Raw genomic sequence first — 24,930 nt, 5'->3', positions numbered from 1 at the left:
CAGTTTCGGATTATATATGTTACAGCTTCCTCTGTCTTTACGGTTTACGCTTTATTTAATATCCATTAGATAAATCTTTCGATGGAAACAAAAACTTGACTCTCTTTAAGGCTTTACGTTCAGGCCTTGAGGGCAACTAATAGAGTGAAACCCATCATTCATGTTTAGACTGAGAGTGTAATGTCTGGGAGGGACACTGTCAGGAAGCAAAGAAGCACATCTGAAACTTTCCTGTCAGTCCAGGAAGTGCACACATGTGAACAGAGGAGATGCAATGACTAACACAGTGAGAGAAGCGTACTGACAGCACTGGACTCACAAAATAGCCACGATAACTAGAGAGGAGCTTTATACAGAGATATCAAAGAAAGAACTGGCAGAAGAAAAGACAAATGGACATCTTCTCCCAGTGATTTACGGTAGCAGGTGTTATTCATGTGCACCTGTAGTGGGTACATAACAGGGGATGAGTGGCGAGCTTGGAAGAAGCAGAGATGGGACACATGGGAGTTTCAGGACAAGTACCTCAAAGCACCAGAACTCAGTGGCTATTCGTGGGGAGGTAAAGAGGCATAATGTTGCCAAAGCCCAGCTCAACAAACTCCGAAATTTGGTGGAAAATGTGAATGACCAGCAGCTGAAGACCAACCTGATGGTGGCTCTGAGCAGCTTACAAGGTAAGGAGACATCTTCCTACTTTGACAGCCAGCAGTTAGGGTGCTCAGTTATACAATTGAAATTTATAAGTGTGTTTGAGCTTTTGTACGTTTGCTACAGAAAGGAAAGATGCCATGGACAATAAGGTCAACACAGGTGTTGGTGTAATTTTTATACATTCTTTCTATATACTTTTAGAGATACTTAGCTTACAATAAAGCATGTACCATAAAAAGCACAGGCATCTCTAATGCATCTTCACCTCCTGTTGAAGTTAGTAGAACACTAATATATCTTCAACGGGACATCCAAGGATTTTGCTGTTGATCACTATATACACTGTAGTGTTTTCTTTTAATTCTGAAAGTACATATATATACATATGTACATATATATTTATTCATATAAATATGTGTAGGTATACTGTATACATATATCTATCTTTATATCACGTAGAGGTAGCCACAGCTGAAGCTGTCTTTTAGATTCAGGAATGGAGAGCCACCTGTCAATCACTGCCAGACTCTCAAGTTATAAGACAAAAGCAGTTTCTTCCTGCTCCTATCTTCACATTGAATATATATAGTACTTACTGACCTGTGAGCAAAATATTAGGCTAAAGCAGGCCAAACTCCAGTCCTCACGACCCCCCAAAAGATCATGTTTTCAGGATTTCCTTAGTATTGCACAATTGATGGAATTATTATCAAGGCCTCAGAAATTATCACAAGTCTCACTCTCACCTGTGCAATACTAAGGAAATCCTGAAAACACGATTTGTTGGGGGCCTTGAGAGCTGGAGTTTGAGAAACACTGGTCTAAAATAAACAAACTGGCATATAGAAAATAAATAAAGGAGAGTTATTCAGCCTAGCACTCCACTTTCCTGATTTAAAACTTATAAAAACTTATTTAAAACTTATAAAAAGGGGATTACCTCTTGGGTTCCTATAAAGACTGCTGAGTAGGCACAGATTTGTGCAAAAATTAGCAAAAGTACTAATGAAAGTTTCAGGTCTACCTTCACCATGCACCCTCTAGGTTAACCCCATTAACGTCTCACACCATTTTTTAAAACTGTTGAGAATGAAGAAAAGTATTCAATTTTAATGCTAATATGATATGTGCCAAAATTTGAGACTTTTGAATACTAAACTACAAGCTCAAAATTCCCTCCAAGATGTCTAGCATGTCTAGCATGATGCACCACATCTATCACACTTTGTGAGCCCCTGTGGTGAATAAGTTTATGACAGTATTACAGAATCTAGTTGAGGTGATATATTTGAGCTGTATTTAGCATTTTTGTTGTTAGGAATGGTTAATAAGACATGAGGGGGGTACTCTATGGTGAACTTTTAGAGGGTAAAGGGCTCATATACTTGCTCTGGGTCTTCTACTATGGTTGTCTACCCCTAATTGGGCCATTTCAATGTGATGGTATCATAATTTAACCATTTACAATACTGATGGTACATTTCTTTATAGTTTGATTCTTGACCCAATTCTTGTTTGAATGAGAAGTACTAATCTGGGGCCATTTTGGATACATGAGGGGGAGCTACACAATATTAAGCGGGTGGATTTACTATAATTGCTGATTGGTTTATGTAAATGTTTCCAACCCCTTTGGATTGCTATGTAAACCAAACAAGATTGCTGATGAAGAGGATATCCTGGTTGGTGGATGATATTCTTTTTTTTTTTTTACACAGAATAAATGTTCAGCTCTGCTGTGTAAATGCGTGACTGAGATATATGTGCACATATTATTCACGTATGGTGATATAGCTTCTGCTAGTAATGTTGTTTCCTTGTGATCTTTTTTTAGACGAAATGGATGGTGACAAAGCTAATGCATTTTTTATGAGAGTGTTATGAATAGACATTGTGAAGATATTGGAAGAGAGTAGTAAAAATATTACTTAGCCTTTTAATGATCTATCCCTGCTGCGGCTCTTCATTGTATCTCCCATGTGTCAGTATGTGCTGCCCCGTGTTATGAATGATTGTACAGTCGCATTAGTGATACTGCCAGATGCCACTGTGAAGAGACAACGTGCAATACTTACATACTAAGAACAGAAGCCTCATGTACATGGCCGTGTAACAGCTCCATACAACCTACAAATTGTAAACCCCTATGGGGTCCAACTGTATCTCTGTGCGCTTCTAATTTCATAGAGGTTTTATCCTTTGATGTCTTTCATCAGATGCCACATTATGGAGCAATGCGATGAGCTGGAGATGTCAGTTCATCAAATTTGTGTCAACTTTTTTCATAACTGCCAACTTTTTGAGCTATTTGATCAAAGGGATATTCGCTACAGAGCTGACGTTTTTTTTATTTTAAACAACTCCGGCCCTACCATGCGGCTTCCTGATCCCATTGACTGAACCTCAATTCTCCCATCCCAAAAGTGCATTTGGATGCCTCGATAATCCCAACATCAACTATAGGACATCTTCCAATAGTGCTGCTTTTGTGGAGGTTTCAACTACAGGAAGATTTGCTAGCTCTTTTTGGAGTCCAGGATGATCATCCCTTATCCTGGGAGATTCTTGGATATTTCAGCAGATTTGACAAAAATGATGTAATTCGGTGATATCCAATTTTTCTTATCTTGAGAGCCACACTCAACTCCAAGAGAAGGTTGCGAGTCACATTATATAGGAAGAACTGATGGAAGACTGAGAAGTTTCATAACAAAGCAGTGTAGTACTTGAAAACTGATTCAAAATTGATTGTTCATCAAGCCGGATCTGAATTTACATATCATTATTTTCATTTGGGAATATATTATCTACTGTCCCAGCAGCTGCTTGAGTGTGCCAACTGTGTAATACAGCTGGCACCTGCAGTGTATTGCGAGCACTCAGCTTCTGAGCCTGGAATGTGACCAATAACAGATAAGGATCTCTCTGAATGAAGCAGACAACAGTGCAAGAATGACTGATGAATGAAGAGATGCTGGTAGCAGCTAATATATGGCCCTTCACTGCTAACTCAATGCAGTAAAGCTGGGACAGAGCTACCAGCACTCTCCCATTGTGTGAGATGGAGGACTTTTTACGACTTCTCTCCATCAAATCTTTTGGTTAGCACTGAGCTGCCCTGTTCCAGCACTAATGAACTAAGTCAACTACAAACCACATATCAGTGGCTAGCGTTCCACAGGTTTGGAAGGCATGATCTAAGCAGATTTTCCAAGATCAAATGGGGAAGGGTGCCAAAATTTCTTAGAAAACTATATAAGGGTACTTTCACATTTGCGTTTCTCTGATCTGCGGACGGCTGCGGACTTCCTCCGTGAAGCCCCGCCCTCGGCTGCACCTCCGCCGCTAGCTCCGCCTACTTCTGCATGCGGCCCTCATGCGGCCTGCGTACCTATCTTTAACATTAGGTACGCAGGTCATGCGGCTGTACGCGGAGGCTGTCGCATGCGTCGTTTTGACGCTGCGGCGATCAGCGTAGGACGCAGCCTGTAGCATTTTTTTTTTTTATCCGCAGCGTCAAAACGACGGATGCGGCAGCCTCCGCATACAGCCGCACGACCTGCGTACTTAATGTTAAAGATAGGTCCGCAGGCCGCATGCGGGCCGCATGCAGAAGTAGGCAGAGCTAGCGGCAGAGGTGCGGCCGAGGGCGGGGCTTCACCGAGGAAGTCCGCAGCCGTCCGCAGATCAGGGAAACGCAAATGTGAAACCAGCCTAAGATAGATCTGAAGAGCTAGGCACTCCATAATAAAGTTGAGGTGATATTTATTAGCAATCCAATATGCATGGTAATTGTACATACAACGTTTCAGTCAATAACTTAGATCTTCTTCGGGTACACAGATTGCATTTAGTAGAGGAATGTAAAATAGAGAAGCTCTAGTGGAAAGTCGGTGTGACCACAGTGGGGAGGAAAGCTTTATAAACCCAGAAGACTGACTTGACAAAATTAAAAAAAAATGTAATGATATGGTCCATATTTTAAATGGTGAACAATAAAAAAAATTGAAGTGAAAGCCTTCGTTCAGATCTATGGCCAGGAATGCAGCCACAGATAAAAGACATAAGGGTATGTGCACACGTTGCGGATTTTTCCGGGCAGATTCAGAAAAATCCGCAGGTAAAACTCCCTGCGTTTTACCTGCCGATTACCTGCGGATTTACCGTGGATTTACCACAGTTTTTGTGCGGATTTCACTTGCATTTTAACACCTGTGGATTCCAATTATGGAACAGGTGTAAAACGCTGCGGAATCCGCACAAGGAATTGACATACTGCGGAAAATAAATGGCAGCGTTTCCGCTCGGTATTTTCTGCAGCATGTGCACTGTGGATTTGGTTTTCCATAGGTTTACATGGTACTGTACAACACATGGAAAACTGCTGTGAATCCGCAGCGTCAAATCCGCTGCGGATCCGCAGCCAAATCCGCAACGTGTGCACATTAAAGTGTCAATGGACTTGTTTTTCAAACACCTGCATACCCATATATGTTGTTTGGGTGTTTATGTTTCAGACACATTCCCTTTAAAGATATTTTTACAGAAAGTACATCCTAATAACTTGCTCTGGATTATATAAAGTTAGTGAAAGTGTTTTAAACTTGAGGCTGGTGGATTCCTTACTGCCACTGATGAGTAAGAGCCTTATGTTTCTGTGCTGATAAAATGACCTTTATTTAAATCGAAGCCGAGTATTTAAACTTCACAAAATGCTGACTGCACTTCTGCCAGGATTGACGGATTGGAGAATATTAGGCCAGATTTCTGTACTGAGTGAAAAATGTCAGTGTGCATTTTATTTAAAATTACGCTAGGCATTACATTAGTTAAAAGATCACCATGTAGTGGGATATTTCTACAGAGCTACGTTGAAAAATTTCCTACCATTTATTTGGTAAGTAGCATAGTGTCTCTGACTACAACTGATCCTACTGAGCATAAACCGCTGAAACAGGTTTCCTTCTAAAAACATTTTTTTTTCAGCATTATGAGAAATAATATGAATTTCAGGTATTGTTACTAACTACTTTCTGTGCGTGCCCGCCAAAAGTGGGAAGCCACTGGATGGCGTAGTTGGCCCTGGAAGCCCCAAAGTCCAGATGTTCTAATTCCCAGCCAGTGGAAGGGTGAGACTTTCTCATTTGCACCATCTTATGTAAATGCTGACACTGTACTATATGTGATTATCTGCTGGTGGTTATAAATTATTTCTGTAGTGCATTACTCTCACCCCGTGTTGTCTGAGTAGTATTCTGCCCTCAGGGAAGGAGTACGGACGCTCAGTGGGATGAGCCCTGGTCTACAGTATGTGCTCTTTCTAAGGACAGCCAGGCCAGCAGACGAGAGCTCCCACTCACCCTCGGGACTCCACACTGTGAAAACCAACATTTTTGACAGTCTCAAAACTTTTTAAAGCCACGTTAATTGCAACATGATACATATAGAAGAGAGATTACAACACCTAGAGATTATTATTATTATTTATTTATATAGCACCATTGATTCCACGGTGCTGTACATGAGAAGGGGTTACATACAAATTACAGATATCACTTACAGTAAGCAAACTAACAATTACAGACTGATACAGAGGGGCGAGGACCCTGCCCTTGCGGGCTTACATTCTACAGGATGGTGGAGAAGGAGACAATGGGTTGAGGGTTGCAGGAGCTCCGGTAGTGGTGAGGAGGCAGCGGGGGCAGTGCAGGCTGTAGGCTTTCCTGAAGAGATGGGTTTTCAGGTTCCGTCTGAAGGATCCGAATGTGGTTGATAGTCGGACGTGTTGGGGCAGAGAATTCCAGACTATGGGGGATATTCGGGAGAAGTCTTGGAGGCGGTTGGGGGAGGATTATCTGTTAATCCCTATTTAGAAAATGCACAAAACAGTATGTCATCATTTACCCTTCGATTTTAAGAGTTATAGAAGTTAAAGTATTTAAAATACTGCAGTCATGCATTTGTTAGTCCTCTGTACTTGATGCTGTGTAATGCTATGCCAAATGACCCTTTTGAATACTTTAAGAATGAACCAGCCTGAAATAAAAAGTCTGCATCAATCTATGTGACTGCAAACTTCTGAATCATGACAGTATGTAATGCACACACTGTCATGATTCCCCATGAAGATAGGTGGTCAGGTGACTGCATATTTTCGATTTACACACTTGCGGTTACGTGCCAACTGGTCTCACTGGATTCTTTGAATAGAAGAGAACTGATAGAAGCGTAAGCATCCAGTAGATAGGTGACCACTAGTGTTGAGCATTCCGATACTGCAAGTATCGGGTATCGGCCGATACTTGCTGTATCGGAATTCCGATACCGAGATCCGATATTTTTGTGGTATCGGGTATCGGTATCGAAACAACATTAATGTAAAAATGTGTAAAAGAAAGAATTAAAATAAAAAATATTGCTATACTCACCTCTCCGACGCAGCCTGCACCTTACCGAGGGAAGCGGCAGCGTTCTTTGTTTAAAATTCGCGCTTTTCTTTCCTTTACTGAAGTCCCGGCTTGTGATTGGTCGCGTGCCGACCATGTGGCCGGGACGCAACCAATCACAGCAAGCCGTGACGTAATTTCAGGTCCTTCAGGATTTTAAAATTACGTTCCGGCGTTGTGATTGGTTGCGTCGCAGTCACATGGGCAACGCAACCAATCACAGCAAGCCGTGACGTAATTTCAGGTCCTTAAGGATTTTAAAATTATGTCCCGGCTTTGTGATTGGTTGCGTCGCAGTCACATGGGAGACGCAACCAATCACAAGCCGTGACGTCACGGGAGGCTGGACACGCGCGCATTTTAAAATTTTAAAATGCGCGCGTGTCCAGCCTCCCGGCTTGTGATTGGTTGACCGCGACGCAACCAATCACAAGCCGGGACGTCACGGGAGGCTGGACACGCGCCCATTTTAAAATGCGCGCGTGTCCAGCCTCCCGTGACGTCACGGCTTGTGATTGGTTGCGTCTCCCATGTGACTGCGACGCAACCAATCACAAAGCCGGGACGTAATTTTAAAATCCTTAAGGACCTGAAATTACGTCACGGCTTGCTGTGATTGGTTGCGTTGCCCATGTGACTGCGACGCAACCAATCACAACGCCGGAACGTAATTTTAAAATCCTGAAGGACCTGAAATTACGTCACGGCTTGCTGTGATTGGTTGCGTCCCGGCCACATGGTCGGCACGCGACCAATCACAAGCCGGGACTTCAGTAAAGGAAAGAAAAGCGCGAATTTTAAACAAAGAACGCTGCCGCTTCCCTCGGTAAGGTGCAGGCTGCGTCGGAGAGGTGAGTATAGCAATATTTTTTATTTTAATTCTTTCTTTTACACATTTTTACATTAATGTTGTTTCGATACCGATATCCGATACCACAAAAATATCGGATCTCGGTATCGGAATTCCGATACAGCAAGTATCGGCCGATACCCGATACTTGCAGTATCGGAATGCTCAACACTAAATGGAACACATAGACTGTCCATTTCTTATATGGCGCACCTGTAATTGACTTGTGTATGTAACTGGATCTAAAAGGGGAAGTCATCCCTAAAGAATTGTAACGCTGCAGTTGTATTTAACAAAGAAACCATAAAACCAATGAATCCTTGCCAACATTACACATAAATGCCTCATAACCAGAAATACTTTGATCTATGGACCAAGACTATCTTAACATTTCTTTAAGTCTAATTTTTCCACAACTTCTTGTACCCTGCCTCCTGTGTTTGACAATTGGACACTTTGCAAATGTAATTCAATGTCTGACACCATAAATGCAAATGATAGTCACATTGATTCTGCAATGAGATTTTAATAAATCCTACACAAATTAAAAACCGCTGGTCTCCAATGCTGTTATCAGACACAGCTTTGAGTCCCTGTAAGGAGGTGGAGGGGACCTTCAGCTGCCCCCTCCTTCTGTATATGCCCGACATGTGTTCCCCTTGTGGTGCTCTAATAGTTGGTTATGTATAAATTTGTCTATATGTCTACTATGGTACTACTGTTTACTGTTTACTGCTGTTTTATCGTTGTATATGTACTGTGTGACTGTTATCTTTATTTCATGTTCATGTATTGAACTGCATTGTATTGAACATGATTAGTTTAGGGATAGTAAGGGTTAATTAAAAAGGGCTGGATTAGCAGCCTGGAAGAAGCAGCAATTTGATGCTTCTGCAGCAGAGCCCTGGCAGGTTTGCCTGTGGCAAGTCTTGCTCCCCTGCTGGGAGCAGAATATAATCCTGGAGGGGAAAAAGTGCTGCGCCGGACCCCCGGGCAGTAGGAACGGACACTAGAATTGAGGAGGTGCCCTCCAAAAGACTGTTAGCTCCCAGGAGCCGATTGGGAGCTGATGCTTCTGCTGCTGCTGCTGATGGAACAGCATCTTTGAATAGCGATAGCTCAGGAATTGTTGTCTTCGCCGCTACTTCATTTTCATTAAGTTGCCACTGTTGGGCTCTAAAAATTGTGACATCCAGAGGATGCCATTCCAGCATGGAGAGCAGCCATGTGACAGAGTTAGCCAGCTGTGACCTAGGGCTGGGACTAGAACTGTCTTTTCATGTGCAAGTGGTCGGGGTGCCCATTGACTGTGACATAGTGGACTCGCCCATGACTACCACCTCGTGCCACCTGGTTACATCTGCATAATCAGAGGAGTCGTACAGGAGCTCTGAGGTTGGTCTTGTACAGCAAACCGGCCATCTTTAGAGCAACACTTGCATGCTATGTAGAAAACAGCTTGCAAGCACTTGCTCCTTGCTAGAAATGAGACCCAATTTTAAAAGTTATTGTTAACCCCAAATATATGCATTTAAGTAAAAAAGTGTTAAGATGGACAAAACCTTAAATAACAGGCGAGGTAGAGACAGTCAAACCAACACTATTGCACAGTGCAGTCTCTCTCCCCCATCTTACAGATGCTTTGTGCATCAGCACAGTATGACCTACGTACCTGCTCGCTAAGCATAGGTGTTAGTGAACACAAGGCCGACATGCACAGACAGGCAGGATTCAATAATGTGTCTTTGAAATGATGAGTAACCACTTGGTGATAATTACATAGTTTCCTATTCATCACATTGATGAGATGAAATAAAGGTAAGTTTATGTGCAGCATAGTTTACCACCACCCATATAATGTATTATGGGTTGTTACAAGAGAATCCTATCAAAGAGAAGGTTCTTGCTTTTGGCATTTATGTGCACCTATGACGGGGCTTACAGTCCTAACTTTCCCCTTCAGTAACTGTTCAGGAGCATAGTGCAATGCACGGTTCCACAACATTTTTAGTAGTGAGGAAAAAACAACTTTATCTCGCAGAAACACAACCAATTAATTTATTGTAAAAGTGAAACATGGCTAAAAACTAGTAATGTGCAAATGCGAAAAAAAAAACATTCTTATTTGAAAGAGTAATAAATTGACAATATAACAGTATGAACAAATATGAACAAGTATGAAAAATAACCAAATTCCTTAAATGTAACAAACCACAGAGCAGAGCTCAGTATAATTCAATACCAAAGCAGGCTAAAGTACACATCAAACCAGACCTCAAAAGAATTCAGATCCCAGACAAGACTCCTAAACTAATCAGATCCTTATAGGGATTGTCCCACAGGAACATTTTTTTTTAACACATCCAATTGTGGAACTTATCATTATTCCCAGATCTATTGATTACACGTGGGACAACCCCTTTAAGTTAATTAAAAAAAATTCCAGACCTCTGAATTAATCAGACCTCAGATCAGACCATTACATTAATTCAGACATCTGAGCTAGGGATGAACGAGCAGTGAAATATTCAGACTCGTTATACTCGTAACGAGTAGGTCTTAATACTCGGGTATTCGTAACGAGTAGCGAGTCCAATTCAAGTCAATGGGAAATGCGAGTAATTTTATTCTGGACCCTACAAAGCGCTCTGGGGGCCTGAGGAAAAGGCTGAAATGGGTGAATGATTCTTTAAAAGCTGGTGTTAAAAAGCTGTGTGTTGGTTAACGAAGGGAGAAGCCACCCATCATCATCACAAGGGGTTCACAATTTTAAAGGTTGGACTACTGTCCTTGTTGTTCCACTGCCACTGCACACTATGCAGGCTTAGTGTCTTCAAAAAATTAGGCCTAGGGTCTGTATCATGGTTGACGCTGGAAGGATGCCTCAAGAGCCAGACAATTATGACACTAGACTACTAGCACGGTAGTTCCAGTGCCCAATGTGCAGGCATAAACATAGTGTCTTCAAAAAATTGCCCAAGGGGCTGTATCATGGTTAACGCAGTAGGGATGCCTCAAGAGCCAGACAAAGGATGCCTCAAGAGCCAGACAATTATGACACTAGACTACTAGCACGGTAGTTCCAGTGCCCAATGTGCAGGCGTATACATAGTGTCTTCAAAAAATTAGCCCTAGGGGCTGTATCATGGTTGATGCACGAAGGAGGCCTCAAGAGCCAGACAATTATGAAACTGGACTACTATGTGCAGGCATAGACTTAGTGTTTCTAAAAATTAGCCCAAGGGGCTGTATCACGGTTGATGCAGGAAGGAGGCCTCAAGAGCCAGACAATTATGAAACTAGACTACTATGTACAGGCATAGACATAGTGTTTCTAAAAATTTGCCCAAGGGGCACGATAGCATGGTTGATGCAGGAAGGAGGTCTCATCACAATTGCCTCCGATGGGAAATATTATTGAATGTAACATTGTTTCTAGCTTGTTGACCATGAGGTACATGTGGCAGAAGCAGGAGTAGGATACACATGTAATTAGAAGGAGGAAAGGGGTTTCTATGGGAAGGGATGGACGTGATCACCAGTAGCATAAAATAACATTTTGGGTGACTTTTGGTTGGGATGGTATCATCTGGAGGGCTTAAAAACTGTGGTGGAATCCAGTCCTTGTTAAATTTTATCAGAGTCAGCCTGTCTGCATTCTCTGTAGTCAGCCGTGTGCGTCTATCTGTGATGATCACCTCAGCGGCACTGAAAACACGCTCTGACATCACACTAGCAGCAGGGCAGGCCAGCACCACCAAGGCATATAAGGAGAGGTCTGGCTAACTATGCAGCTTGGGTACCCAGTAATTAAATGGAACCGAAGCGTCAGGAAGGACGCAGGTATGGTCACTTAGAAACTCATTGATCATGTTGTTCAACTTCTGCCTCCTTGACATTGTTACTGGTCCACATTGCCCTTGCTGATGAGCCGGTTTATTGAAGATGGCCCAGTTTGTGGACATTTTCCCACCTCTTTTGTACCTGCTGGGCATGTCTCTCCCCATTAATGCATGTTAAAGAGTTGGTACCTCTGCTACCAGCGGTGTCTGAGTCTGATGTTGTCATCAAATGACCGATAACAGCCCTCTTGATGGATTCAATTGTGAAACCCCTTGGTGACTGCAACAGTAGCAAAGGAAATTTGTCCTTGTACCGTGGATCGAGAAAGGTGGCCAACCAGTATAGGTTACTGTTGAAAATGTGGATCACGCGAGGGTCTTGGGACAGACAATTAGACATGAACTGTGTCATGTGTGCCAAGCTGCACTGAGGCAAATGTTCTGTGGTCCCAGAAGGAGGAACAATCCCATCCTCTCCTCACACTGACTTTCCTCCTCCTCTCCAGCCCACCCATGCTGGACAGACCTGAAGCTGGGGTTGGGAGTCCCCTCTGTAGCATCATGGGTCCCCTCAGTACCACATAAAAAAGTCCTCTCCCTCCTCATCTTCATCACCCAATCTTGCCTCATCATGAAATTGGCTGGGCTGGGTAAGATCACGTTCCTCTTCAATGTTGCGCATTAAGAGGCCAGAGGCAACCAAACGATCATACACTACCATTCAAAAGTTTAGGGTCACTTAGAAATTTCCTTATTTTTTAAAGAAAAGCACAGTTTTTCCAATTGAAACTAACATTAAATGATTCAGAAATACACTCTATACATTGTTAATGTGGTGAATGACTATTCTAGCTGCAAACGTCTGGTTTGTAATGCAATAGAGGCCCATTTCCAACAACCATCACTCCAGTGTTCTTATGGTACTTTGCGTTTGCTAACTGTGTTGGAAGGCTAATGGATGGTTAGAATACCCTTGAAAACCCTTGTGCAAGTACAGTATGTTAGCACAGCTGAAAACAGTTTGACACATTAGAGAACCTATAAACCTGACCTTCCTTTGAGCTAGTTCAGAATCTGGAGCATTATATTTGCTGGTTCCATTAAACTCTCAAAATGGCCAGAAAAAAAGAACTTTCATGTGAAAGTCGACAGTCTATTCTTGTTCTTAGAAACTAAGGCTATTCCATGTGAGAAATTGCCAAGAAACTGAAGATTTCCTACAACGGTGTGTACTACTCCCTTCAGAGGAGAGAACAAACAGGCTTTAACCAGAGTAGAAAGAGAAGTGGGAGGCCCCGCTGCACAACTGAGCAACAAGACAAGTACATTAGAGTCTGTAGTTTGAGAAATTGATGCCTCACAGGTCCTCAACTGGCAGCTTCATTAAATAGTACATGCAAAACGCCAGTGTCAACATATACAGTGAAGAGGCGACTCCGGGATGCTGGCCTTCAGGGCAGAGTGGCAAAGAAAAAGCCATATCTGAGACTGGCTAATAAATGGAAAAGATTAATATGGGCAAAAAAACATACATTGGACAGAGGAAGATTGAAAAAAAGTGTTATGGACAGACGAATCCAAGTTTGAGGTGTTTGAATCACACAGAAGAACATTTGTGAGACACAGAACAACTGAAAATATGCTGGAAGAGTGTCTGATGCCATCTGTGAAGCATGGTGGAGGTAATGTGATGGTCTGGGATTGCTTTGGTGCTGGTAAAGTGGGAGATTTGTACAAGGTAAAAGGGATATTAAATTATTAAGGCTATCACTCCATTTTGCAATGCCATGCCATACCCTGTGGACAGAGCTTGATTGGAGCCACCAATTTCATCCTAAAACAGGACAATGACCCAAAGCACACCTCCAAATTATGCAAGAACTATTTAGGGAAGAAGCAGGCAGCTGGTATTCTATCTGTAATGGAGTGGCCAGCGCAGTCACCAGATCTTAACCCCAGCACCGCAAGAGCAAATAAATTGGCCTGCATGGGTAAATGTGAACCCAAAAATACCTGGGAAAACTGTCACTACTCCCTGACCTTATACAGTACTTTTTTTTAATACATATTAGTCCATATAGATTCAAGGAGAACACATTCAAAAATTCAATATACCTAAAGGCCCCCCAAGATATTATATAGGCCACAGAATGTTTAGTTCAAAAATATAAAGTTTATTTCTCATCCATATTTATTACATTTCTTTAATATCCATATTCATATAATGTGCAAAGTACCTCCTATCCAATAAAAAAACTGGTCATATGAGCTTAAAGCATAGTAATCTAACCACCTATTGTATATATTATATAAAGCCTTTTTTATGACAGATAAATGCTATATCATCAGGTAATATGCTTCAATTGTTAAAGTGCTGATGTGCATATATAAATAACAATACACAATGGCTATAGCAGCCTAACCAAGGTCGTATCCTATGCCATCCATCTAAGTATAGAGGGGTAGAGCTACCTTGCAAGCTCATGTGAACCAGGACCCCTACGCGCGTTTCGATATTTTCTTCTTCTGGGGGCGTGTGTTTAAGGTAGGGAGGTGGATCTATTTAAACTCACCGCCAGCCAATCACAACTACGCTACCGTTATCCAATTGCTGTCTATGTGTCACAAGATTCGTATTCAGAGCCATATATACTTCCGGTTTTGAGGGATACGTTGTCATGGACACACCGTTGTACGCTGCGGGCCATGTATATTGCCAAAATTGTAACTCCATATCGCGCTTACCCTTCCAACCTTATATAGTATGGAAGGCGCTATATAATTGCATAATATTTATAATTACATAGCTTTTATTTTTGTATAAAAATACTTGCTTAGCAGCCTATTGTACACTAGTGCGCAGCCGCGTGACAGGAAACCTATTCTATGTTGAAAAGGAGGGGCGTTTCTAAGGTGACTAGAAAATCACGTGAACGTATGTTACTTAGCAACCTATTACACGCAAATGCGCGGTTGCATAAAAGAAGAAATGTTCCATATTGAAATGGAAGAGCATTTCTATGGAGACTAAGAGATCACGTGAAAGTACGTTACTGAGGAATCCGTTACACGCGAATGTATAACTATAAAAAAGTTCGTGTTAAAATAACACGCCATTTGGCTTTTTGAATGGAAAATTAGCTCCAATCATTAGCGGACACCATGTCGCGTTTGGAGAGCCCCTGTGTGCCTAAACATTGGAGCTCCCACACAAGTGACCCCATTTTGGAAACTAGACCTCCCAAGGAACTAATCTAGATGTGTGGTGAGCACTTTGAACCCCCAAGTGCTTCACAGAAGTTTATAACGCAGAGCCATGAAAATAAAAAATAATTTTTCTTTTCTCAAAAAAGATTTTTTAGCCCACAATTTTTTATTTTCCCAAGGGTAACAGGAGAAATTGGACCCCAAAAGTTGTTGTCCAGTTTCTCCTGAGTACGCTGATACCCCATATGTGGGGGTAAACCACTGTTTTGGCACACGTCGGGGTTCGGAAGGGAAGTAGTGACGTTTTGAAATGCAGACTTTGATGGAATGCTCTGCGGGCGTCAGGTTGCGTTTGCAGAGCCCCTGATGTGCCTAAACAGTAGGAACTCCCCACAATTGACTCCATTTTGGAAACTAGACCCCCAAGGGAACTTATCTAGATGTGTAGTGAGCACTTTGAACCCCCAAGTGCTTCACAGAAGTTTATAACGCAGAGCCGTGAAAATAAAAAATGTGTTTCCTTTCCTCAAAAATATTTTTTTAGCCCAGAATTGTTTTATTTTTGCAAGAGTAACAGGAGAAATTGGACCCCAAAAGTTGTTGTCCAGTTTCTCCTGAGTACGCTGATACCCCATATGTGGGGGTAAACCACTGTTTTGGCACACGTCGGGGTTCGGAAGGGAAGTAGTGACGTTTTGAAATGCAGACTTTGATGGAATGCTCTGCGGGCATCAGGTTGCGTTTGCAGAGTCCCTGATGTGCCTAAACAGTAGGAACTCCCCACAAGTGACTCCATTTTGGAAACTAGACCCCCAAGGGAACTTATCTAGATGTGTGGTGAGCACTTTGAACCCCCAAGTGCTTCACAGAAGTTTATAACGCAGAGCCGTGAAAATAATAAATGTGTTTCCTTTCCTCAAAAATATTTTTTTAGCCCAGAATTTTTTATTTTTGCAAGAGTAACAGGAGAAATTGGACCCCAAAAGTTGTTGTCCAGTTTCTCCTGAGTACGCTGATACCCCATATGTGGGGGTAAACCACTGTTTGGGCACATGCCGGGGCTCGGAAGGGAAGTAGTGACGTTTTGGAATGCAGACTTTGATGGAATGGTCTGCGGGCATCATGTTACGTTTGCAGAGCCCCTGATATGCCTAAACTGTAGAAACCCCCCGCAAGTGACCCCATTTTGGAAACTAGACCCCCCAAGGAACTTATCTAGATGTGTGGTGAGCACGTTCAACCCCCAAGTGCTTCACAGAAGTTTACAACGCAGAGCCGTGAAAATAAAAAATCATTTTTCTTTCCTCAAAAAAGATGTTTTAGCAAGCAATTTTTTATTTTCACAAGGGTAACAGGAGAATTTGGACCCCAATATTTGTTGCCCAGTTTGTTGTGAGTACGCTGATACCCCATATGTGGGGGTAAACCACTGTTTGGGCACACGTCAGGGCTCGGAAGGGAAGTAGTGACATTTGAAATGCAGACTTTGATGGAATGGTCTGCGGGCGTCACATTGCATTTGCAGAGCCCCTGATGTGCCTAAACAGTAGAAACACCCCACAAGTGACCCCATTTTGGAAACTAGACCCCCGAAGGAACTTATCTAGATGTGTGGTGAGCACTTTCAACCCCCAAGTGCTTCACAGAAGTTTATAACGCAGAGCCGTGAAAATAAAAAATAATTGTTCTTTCCTCAAAAATTATGTTTTAGCAAGTAATTTTTTATTTTTGCAAGGGTAACAGGAGAAATTGGACCCCAACAGTTGTTGCCCAGTTTGTCCTGAGTACGCTGGTACCCCAAATGTTGGGGTAAACCACTGTTTGGGCGCACGTCGGGGCTTGGAAGGGCGGGAGCACCATTTGACTTTTTGAACGCAAGATTGGCTGGAATCAATGGTGGCGCCATGTTGCGTTTGGAGACCCCTGATGTGCCTAAACAGTGGAAACCCCTCAATTCTAACTTCAACACTAACCCCAACACACCCCTAATCCTAATCCCAACTGTAGCCATAACCCTAATTACAACCCTAACCCCAACACACCCCTAACCACAACCCTAACCGCAACACACCCGTAACCCTAATTCCAACCCTAATCCTAACCCTAATCCCAACCGTAACCCTAATCCCAACCCTAACCACAACTGTAACCCCAACACACCCCTAACCCTATCCGTAACCCTAACCACAAGCCTAATCTTAACCCTATTTCAAACCCTAGCCCTAATTCCAACCCTAACTCTAATTCCAACCCTAACCCTAAGGCTATGTGCCCACGTTGCGGATTCGTGTGAGATTTTTCCACACGATTTTTGAAAAATCTGCAGGTAAAAGGCACTGCGTTTTACCTGCGGATTTACAGCAGATTTCCAGTGTTTTTTTGTGCGGATTTCACCTGCGGATTCCTATTGAGGAACAGGTGTAAAACGCTGAGGAATCTGCACAAAGAATTGACATGCTGCGGAAAATACAATGCAGCGTTTCTGCACGGAATTTTCCGCACCATGGGCACAGCGGATTTGGTTTTCCTTAGGTGTACATGGTACTGTAAACCTGATGGAAAACTGCTTCGAATTCGCAGCGGCCAATCCGCTGCGGATCCGCGGCCAATCCGCTGCCAATCTGCTGCGGATCCGCGGCCAATCTGCTGCCAATCCGCTGCGGATCCGCGGCCGATCCGCTCTGTGTGCACATGCCATAACCCTAACCCTACCCGTAACCCTAACCCTACCCCTAACCCTACCCCTAGTTCTAACCCTAGTTCTAACCCTAACCCTAGTGGAAAAATAAAAAAAAATATTTTCTTTATTTTATTATTGTCCCTACCTATGGGGGTGATAAAGGGGGGGGGTTATTTATTATTTTTTTATTTTGATCGCTGTGATAAAACCTACCACAGCGATCAAAATGTACTTGTAATGAATCTGCCGGCTGGCAGATTCGGCGGGCGCACTGAGCATGCGCCCGCCATTTTGGAAGATGGCGGCGCCCAGCGAGGAGACGGACCGACACCGGGAGCCTCGGTAAGTATAAGGGGGGGGAGATCGGGGCATGGGGGGGGCATCGGAGCACCGGGGGGTGACATAGGAGCAGGGGGGGAGCGGGCAGGAGGACGGGGGAGCGGAGCACAGGACGGAGGGGACCGGACCCCATAACGGAGCACTGGGGGGGCGATCGGTGGGGTGGGGGGGTGTCACTTCAGGTTTTCCAGCCATGGCCGATGGTATTGCAGCATCGGCCATGGCTGGATTGTAATATTTCACCAGTTTTTTAGGTGAAATATTACAAATCGCTCTGATTGGCAGTTTCACTTTCAACAGCCAATCAGAGCGATCGTAGCCACGGGGGGGTGAAGCCACCCCCCCTGGGCTGAAGTACCACTCCCCCTCTCCCTGCAGATCGGGTAAAATAGGAGTTAACCCCTTCACCCGATCTGCAGGGACGCGATCATTCCATGACGCCACATAGGCGTCATGGGTCGGAATCCACCTCCCTACCTTAAACACACGCCCCCGGAAGAAGAAAATATCGAAACGCGCGTAGGGGTCCTGGTTCACATGAGCTTGCAAGGTAAACATACCCAGATAATGATATCTTTTTTATTTGTGTACGGATTAAATCAGGCATAGGCTTCGCCCTTGGGTGGGGGAAAAAAATGCTAACTAGCACATTATAGCTCTACCCCTCTATACTTAGATGGATGGCATAGGATACGACCTTGGTTAGGCTGCTATAGCCATTGTGTATTGTTATTTATATATGCACATCAGCACTTTAACAATTGAAGCATATTACCTGATGATATAGCATTTATCTGTCATAAAAAAGGCTTTATATAATATATACAATAGGTGGTTAGATTACTATGCTTTAAGCTCATATGACCAGTTTTTTTATTGGATAGGAGGTACTTTGCACATTATATGAATATGGATATTAAAGAAATGTAATAAATATGGATGAGAAATAAACTTTATATTTTTGAACTAAACATTCTGTGGCCTATATAATATCTTGGGGGGCTTTTAGGTATACTTATACAGTACTTTCAGCAAGAGCTGAGATATTGAGGTACTATGTATGCACTGTAACTCTCCTGCCTGTCTCCCTGTACGACTACAGTCACCTATTACTAGAATAGCTCTCACAAGAGCTTTTGTGTTGTTTTTAGATGATTTCTGGACAATTTCCAAAACCACAACTCTCCCTAACAGCTGCTCACACTCTCCCTACGCTAGCACTAGCTGTGTTCTGGATGCAATGTGCAGAAAATGGCGCCGGAAGGCATGTATAGAGCCAATGACTCATAGCCTACTATGATGACTCATCTATGACGTTGCGCAGCCAGCCAATCACAGTAATGCCGCCCACAGCCAAGAAGGCTGCGGCATTACTGTGATTGGCTAATGCTGGGCGGGAGATGCGAATATTGCGAGGCGAATAGTGAAATACTCGCTAGGATTCGAGTACCGCGAGTACTGCATTACTCGCCGAGTACCGAATCCTAATGAATATACTCGCTCATCCCTAATCTGAGCTAATCAGTCTCCATGAAACAGACCCCAAAATCAGAGAAAAATACCAAGGATTTAATTACGCCTCTGTGATCCCATCTTTACTTGCTGTAGAAACCTCTGGCACACAGGACCGTTTTCACTGATACAGTTATACAAACTTTAATTACAAAGACATTGATATCAGTTTACTCTTCATTATTAGATTCATTCTGATTTTTTTTTCTATTTTTTTTTTTTACTAAAAACCTGACTCAGTGCTCAGCAGAGAACACTGTATGTGTGTGAACTTAGCTTAATGGTATTTCATAATGTGTGAATTCACCCTTACACTGTAAACAAATGGGGGGCAATTCATCAAAGCTTTTTCGCCAGCTTGCGAGGCTGCACACAAAAAATGCGACTTCTGGCATTTTCACGCCATTTTCGCTCCAACTCTGGCAGCTGTGGTGTGACAGGACACGGTGACCCCCAATTGTCAATTTCATGACAAGCGGTGGCTTGCTATACCACAAATCTTACTCCTGCAGGGGCTGGAGTAAGATTTTTGGTGAGGCACACATAGTGGCGCATGCTACTACGCGCATCAGCTGATTCACTAAGAGGCATCAGCTTCTTAATGAATCAGTATCATCCGCCCCAATACCCCCCCTAAAGACCGGGAGAGAATGGAATATTCTTGTCAAATGACCTTCAAGTAGCTTTATATCTACTATATTATTATGTCTTGTATGGCGACCATATATTTCATACATACAGTATCTACTCACTGTAAGTATGGAGCAAATAATCCTGGGAGTAATAAAAGAAATAATAAAGGAAACAATGACACAAACAAGCAGCTAAACTACATTAAAAGAAAATATTTTTTAAGAAGGTTCAAAGAAAAAAATCTGCAAGCAATAAACAGCCTAAAAGCTCCTGCACTTAGTGTATGTGTATGTGCTAAGTGTATGAATATACAATAATGCATTTCTTTTTATTAATTATTGGTTTCCTTTAAGCGAAGAAACCAGTAAAAGAATGTAATGGATTTCACATGGCATTGCAGTTATTCCTCACTAAGAGGCATCTTTGATACACGCTGTTATTTTCTGCGGGTACATTGTGTAATGCTGCTATCTTAATGAAACGTGTTTTTATACATGAGTAATTATGGGCGGAACAGATGGCATTTCCTAAGCAAAATGCACTGTGCCCATAACATTTAACTTGGTAAATGTTCTGTCACTAAGCCTCATTTTCCATCTTTGTACAATGCAGGACATGTTGTGAGCTTGTGCCTACATAGAAGCGAGAGTTGCTGGATGTACAGTACGACTAGAAGGATCATATCGATAACCAGTGCGCTGTGTCTATGACGTGACCGGTAGATGTTATAGGGTTGTACAACAGAAGGGCTAGTTTGGAGTTCTTCCATTGTAACTGAAGATGCATGCACCGGTAATTCTTCCCAGTGGAGTAAGAACCCTGGGCAGGTGCGGACAAACCATTGGTGCATTGGGACCAGGGACCCAGGACATTAAGAGGCCCATTACCATCTCCAAAGAAGTTGGAATTGTGCAGCTATTGGACTGTAAAGGGCACATGTACTTTTCTGGTACACAGGCCCTCTTATGGCTGTGTCTGCTACTGGCCCTAGGGTTGAGTATGATGTCTAATGATAGGGTATAAATAGAGAAGATTGTAGGAATCAAAAGAAAGGGGACCCCCCATCTTCTTAGTTATGGTTCATTTCATCACCTCTGGGATACAGGGCATGAAACTATTTTGTTTCCCACTGTGTCATTGTCAAAATAGTAGGACCTCAGGGCAAGTTCAAGTTGCTCATAGCCAAGATGGATGGGCCAAACTGAGTTGAAACCCCCATCCATGAACCTTACATCACATCCCGTATGCTTACTGCATGAAAGGCTGAGTCTACCCTTTCTGTTTCTTGATAAGGAAGTAAAAAGGAGCCCCAGTCGGTGATTGAAAAAGTTACTGGCAAAATGGCATGTGTACAACATACCATGATATGTATTTTCAGATGTAATTGTTACCCTGGATAATCTGATCACACCTAAAACAATTTTGGTCATAGACTTTGTGATGAACCCGCATCTCGCCACCACACCTGACGTCACTAGTGATGAGCGAATATACTCGTTACTCGAGATTTTTCGAGCACGCTCGGGTGACCTCCGAATATTTTTTAGTGCTCAGAGACTGTTTTCTTCGCCGCAGCTGAATGATTTACATCTGTTAGCCAGCATAAGTACTTGTGGGGGTTGCCTTGTTGCTAGGGAATCCCCACATGTACTTATGCTGGCTAACAGATGTAAATCATTCAGCTGAGGTGAGAAAAACTAAATCTCCGAGCACTTAAAAATATTCTGAGGACACCCGAGCGTGCTCGGGAAATCTCGAGTAACGAGTATATTCGCTCATCACTAGGCGTCACTATTACATCAAAAGGATCGTGAAAATGTAGAGTCCCTGTGGGTGGAGATAAGGGGAGGGGGAAAAAATAATAAATTACTGATAGGGATTTGTTATAAATCTCCAAAAATAATGGAAGCAACGGAGAATATCCTCGTAAAGCAAATAGATGAAGCTGCGACTCAAGGAGAAGTCATTATTATGGGGGACTTCAACTACCCTGAAATAGATTGGGGAACAGAAACCTGCAGTTCCAGCAAAGGTAATCGGTTTTTGACAACTATGAGAGACAATTACCTTTCACAACTGGTTCAGGACCCAACAAGGAGGGGGGCACTGCTAGACCTAATATTAACCAACAGGCCAGACCGCATATCAAATATAAGGGTTGGGGGTCACTTGGGGAATAGTGATCACAAAATAATAAGTTTTCATGTAACCTTTAATAAGATGGGTAGTAGGGGGGTGACAAGGACACTAAACTTCAGGAGGGCAAATTTCCAACGGATGAGAGAGGATCTTGGTGCAATTAACTGGGACGATATCCTGAGACACAAAAATACACAAAGAAAATGGGAGACGTTTATTAGCATCCTGGATAGGACCTGTGCACAGTATATACCAACAAAACCGCAGCAACTAGGCGATAAAATACCCAAAGAATCAAATATTTCATGCAAGATTCACTTTATTAGAAAACAATTAATCAGGACAGGAGACATGAGGAAGCAAGGCTTACACCGTTTCACACATGTTTGGAAACGTAGGGGTGCACACTGTGGGGATGTTTTAAATGTATATAAATAGGTACAAATAATTACATGATTTAATATTACGCCGTCGTCACAGGTAAATGAACTGACATTTAGCCAAAGGATAATTAGTATAAAAATATCAAGCATATAGTTTACCTGGACCACACCAGTTCAATCCAACCACAGCGGGCACCCGCCCCAACGCACGTTTCGGCGGGATGGCCTTTTTCAAGGGGTGATGGGAAAGGGGAAGTGGGTAAGTATAAAAAGAACCCGACCACCAATCGTAGCCTGCCATGAAGGCACATGGTTATTATATGCCAATCACAATATATAAACAAATGACGCCCATATTCACTATATTTACATCCGCACATAGTTCATGAAAAATGTCCCCATCATATATAGATGACCTGCCGAGTAATGGCGCATAGATCGCCACTAGAATATGTAGGGACATACACGCCGTGTATTTTGAATTAGTGCGATGTGAATGCATCGCAATAAGGCGTTGTGCCTCTCGCCAGGGTTGGCGCATGCGCAGTCGCGAACTCCAGGACACAGGCCGGCGCCGGCGTCATGCGTGCGGTGCAAGCACCATGGCAACAGAGACGCCGGAAGCCGACGAGCATGCAGGGTGCACGGCGCGCACGCGCACAGGCGGGACGCGACATCAGTGTAAAGGAAATAACACGGCGATCCTAAGTAGGTGTGCGATATACTATTGACAGTATGTAAGTATAACCAAAATCATAGGAAACATTGGGCATATAGATAGAAAAGTGACAGCACAGTATATATGTTATACAGAAGAAAGGGACAATAATAAAGTATAATTCGAAAAAACTTTACAATATAGAAATATAAAAATAATTCAATAATGAAAAGACAAACAAATTATTGATAACACAAAATGTTGACCGCATAGGTGTGAAGAGCTCTTCATGTCCAACTTCATTGCGGTCCAAGGATAAAAAAGTCCCAAATTCTTCATTGTCCATAAACCTGCCAGTGGCAAACAACTATAGGTGGTGGGTACTGAATAATAAAAAATAAATAATTAAAATCACAGATTGAAACAAACATGTGTAAAAGGAAAATTGAGAAACGATGGAGACCACTATAAAAATGGAGCAAAGCTATTTGTTTCATTTAACCCCTTAGGGGTAACAGTATCTAGTGCCCAGATCCATCTCGTCTCACAGCGAGACAATTTCTGTTTGAGGCCTCCCCCACGGATATTGGGGGTAATCATATCAATTCCCCTGATCATCAACAGGGAACTATCACACCCATGATATTGTTTAAAGTGTCGTGGCAGTGTCCTAAGCGTGGTTGCATCGTCATGATCGGCAGCCTCCTGGATACCCAACACGTGCTCGCGGACACGCACCTTCAACTGGCGGGAAGTCATACCAATGTAGATCAATTTACAAGGACATGTGGCAAAATAAACCACATGTCGAGACGTGCATGTGATAGATTTCCTGATCACATAGGTTCTTGTCTCAGCCGAGTTGAAGAATGTCGTGACGCGAGACACATTGGGACAGGCGACACACCGACCACAAGGAACACAACCACGCCTAGGACAACCGCCATCAAGAAAAGTGGGCCTCGGTTCATGCTGGTAATGGCTGTGCACAAGATGGTCTCTGAGATTTCTGGCCCGTCTAATGGTTATATTTGGCGTATGTGAGAGTAGTTGACTCAATACAGGGTCAGTCTGGAGAATGGGCCATGCCCGCTGAAGACAACTTCTCATACGGGAAAATTGGGCATGGTAGTTCGTGATAAATCTAATTTTGTTATCACTTTTGCTTACTTTTTGTTTATATAATAGAGATTGGCGGGACGAATGTCTCGCTCTATTGTATGCTCTTTTTACTACCCTGCCACTATACCCTCTTTCCCGAAAGCGCTCACAGAGGTCTCGTGCATTCCATTGAAATTCCTCATCGCTGGAACAGATCCTGCGCAAGCGCAGAAACTGGCCAACGGGGATGGAATTTATTAGAGGCTTGGGGTGAGCGGAGGAGGCGTGGAGCAACATATTGGTGGACGTTTCTTTTCTGAAGATTGTGGTTTGTAATGTATCGTCCTGACCTCGCCACACTTTAACGTCAAGGAAGTCAACCATATTGCTATCACAATGATAAGTGATATGAATGTTATTATTATTGTTGTTGATCTCCTCCATGAATTCCCTAAGTTGTTCAAAATTACCCTGCCAGATCAGGAA

The 24,930-nt window shown here is 42.9% G+C and overlaps 1 protein-coding gene across 1 annotated transcript in view; it reads left to right on the top strand.

Annotated features, from left to right (window-relative positions):
* Positions 1–250: 250 nt before the first annotated feature.
* Positions 251–24,930, top strand: part of AGAP2 (ArfGAP with GTPase domain, ankyrin repeat and PH domain 2) — a 405,703-nt gene continuing 381,023 nt past the window's right edge. The window contains exon 1 of the mRNA XM_077297782.1: positions 251–677. Coding sequence (XP_077153897.1) covers positions 467–677 — 211 coding nt within the window. The 5' untranslated portion in view covers positions 251–466. The remainder of the gene's footprint in view (positions 678–24,930) is intronic.

The sequence above is a fragment of the Ranitomeya variabilis genome, chromosome 3 (assembly GCF_051348905.1).
Source record: "Ranitomeya variabilis isolate aRanVar5 chromosome 3, aRanVar5.hap1, whole genome shotgun sequence".
Classification (NCBI taxonomy): domain Eukaryota; kingdom Metazoa; phylum Chordata; class Amphibia; order Anura; family Dendrobatidae; genus Ranitomeya; species Ranitomeya variabilis.
This window is presented reverse-complemented; position numbering and strand designations above follow the sequence as displayed.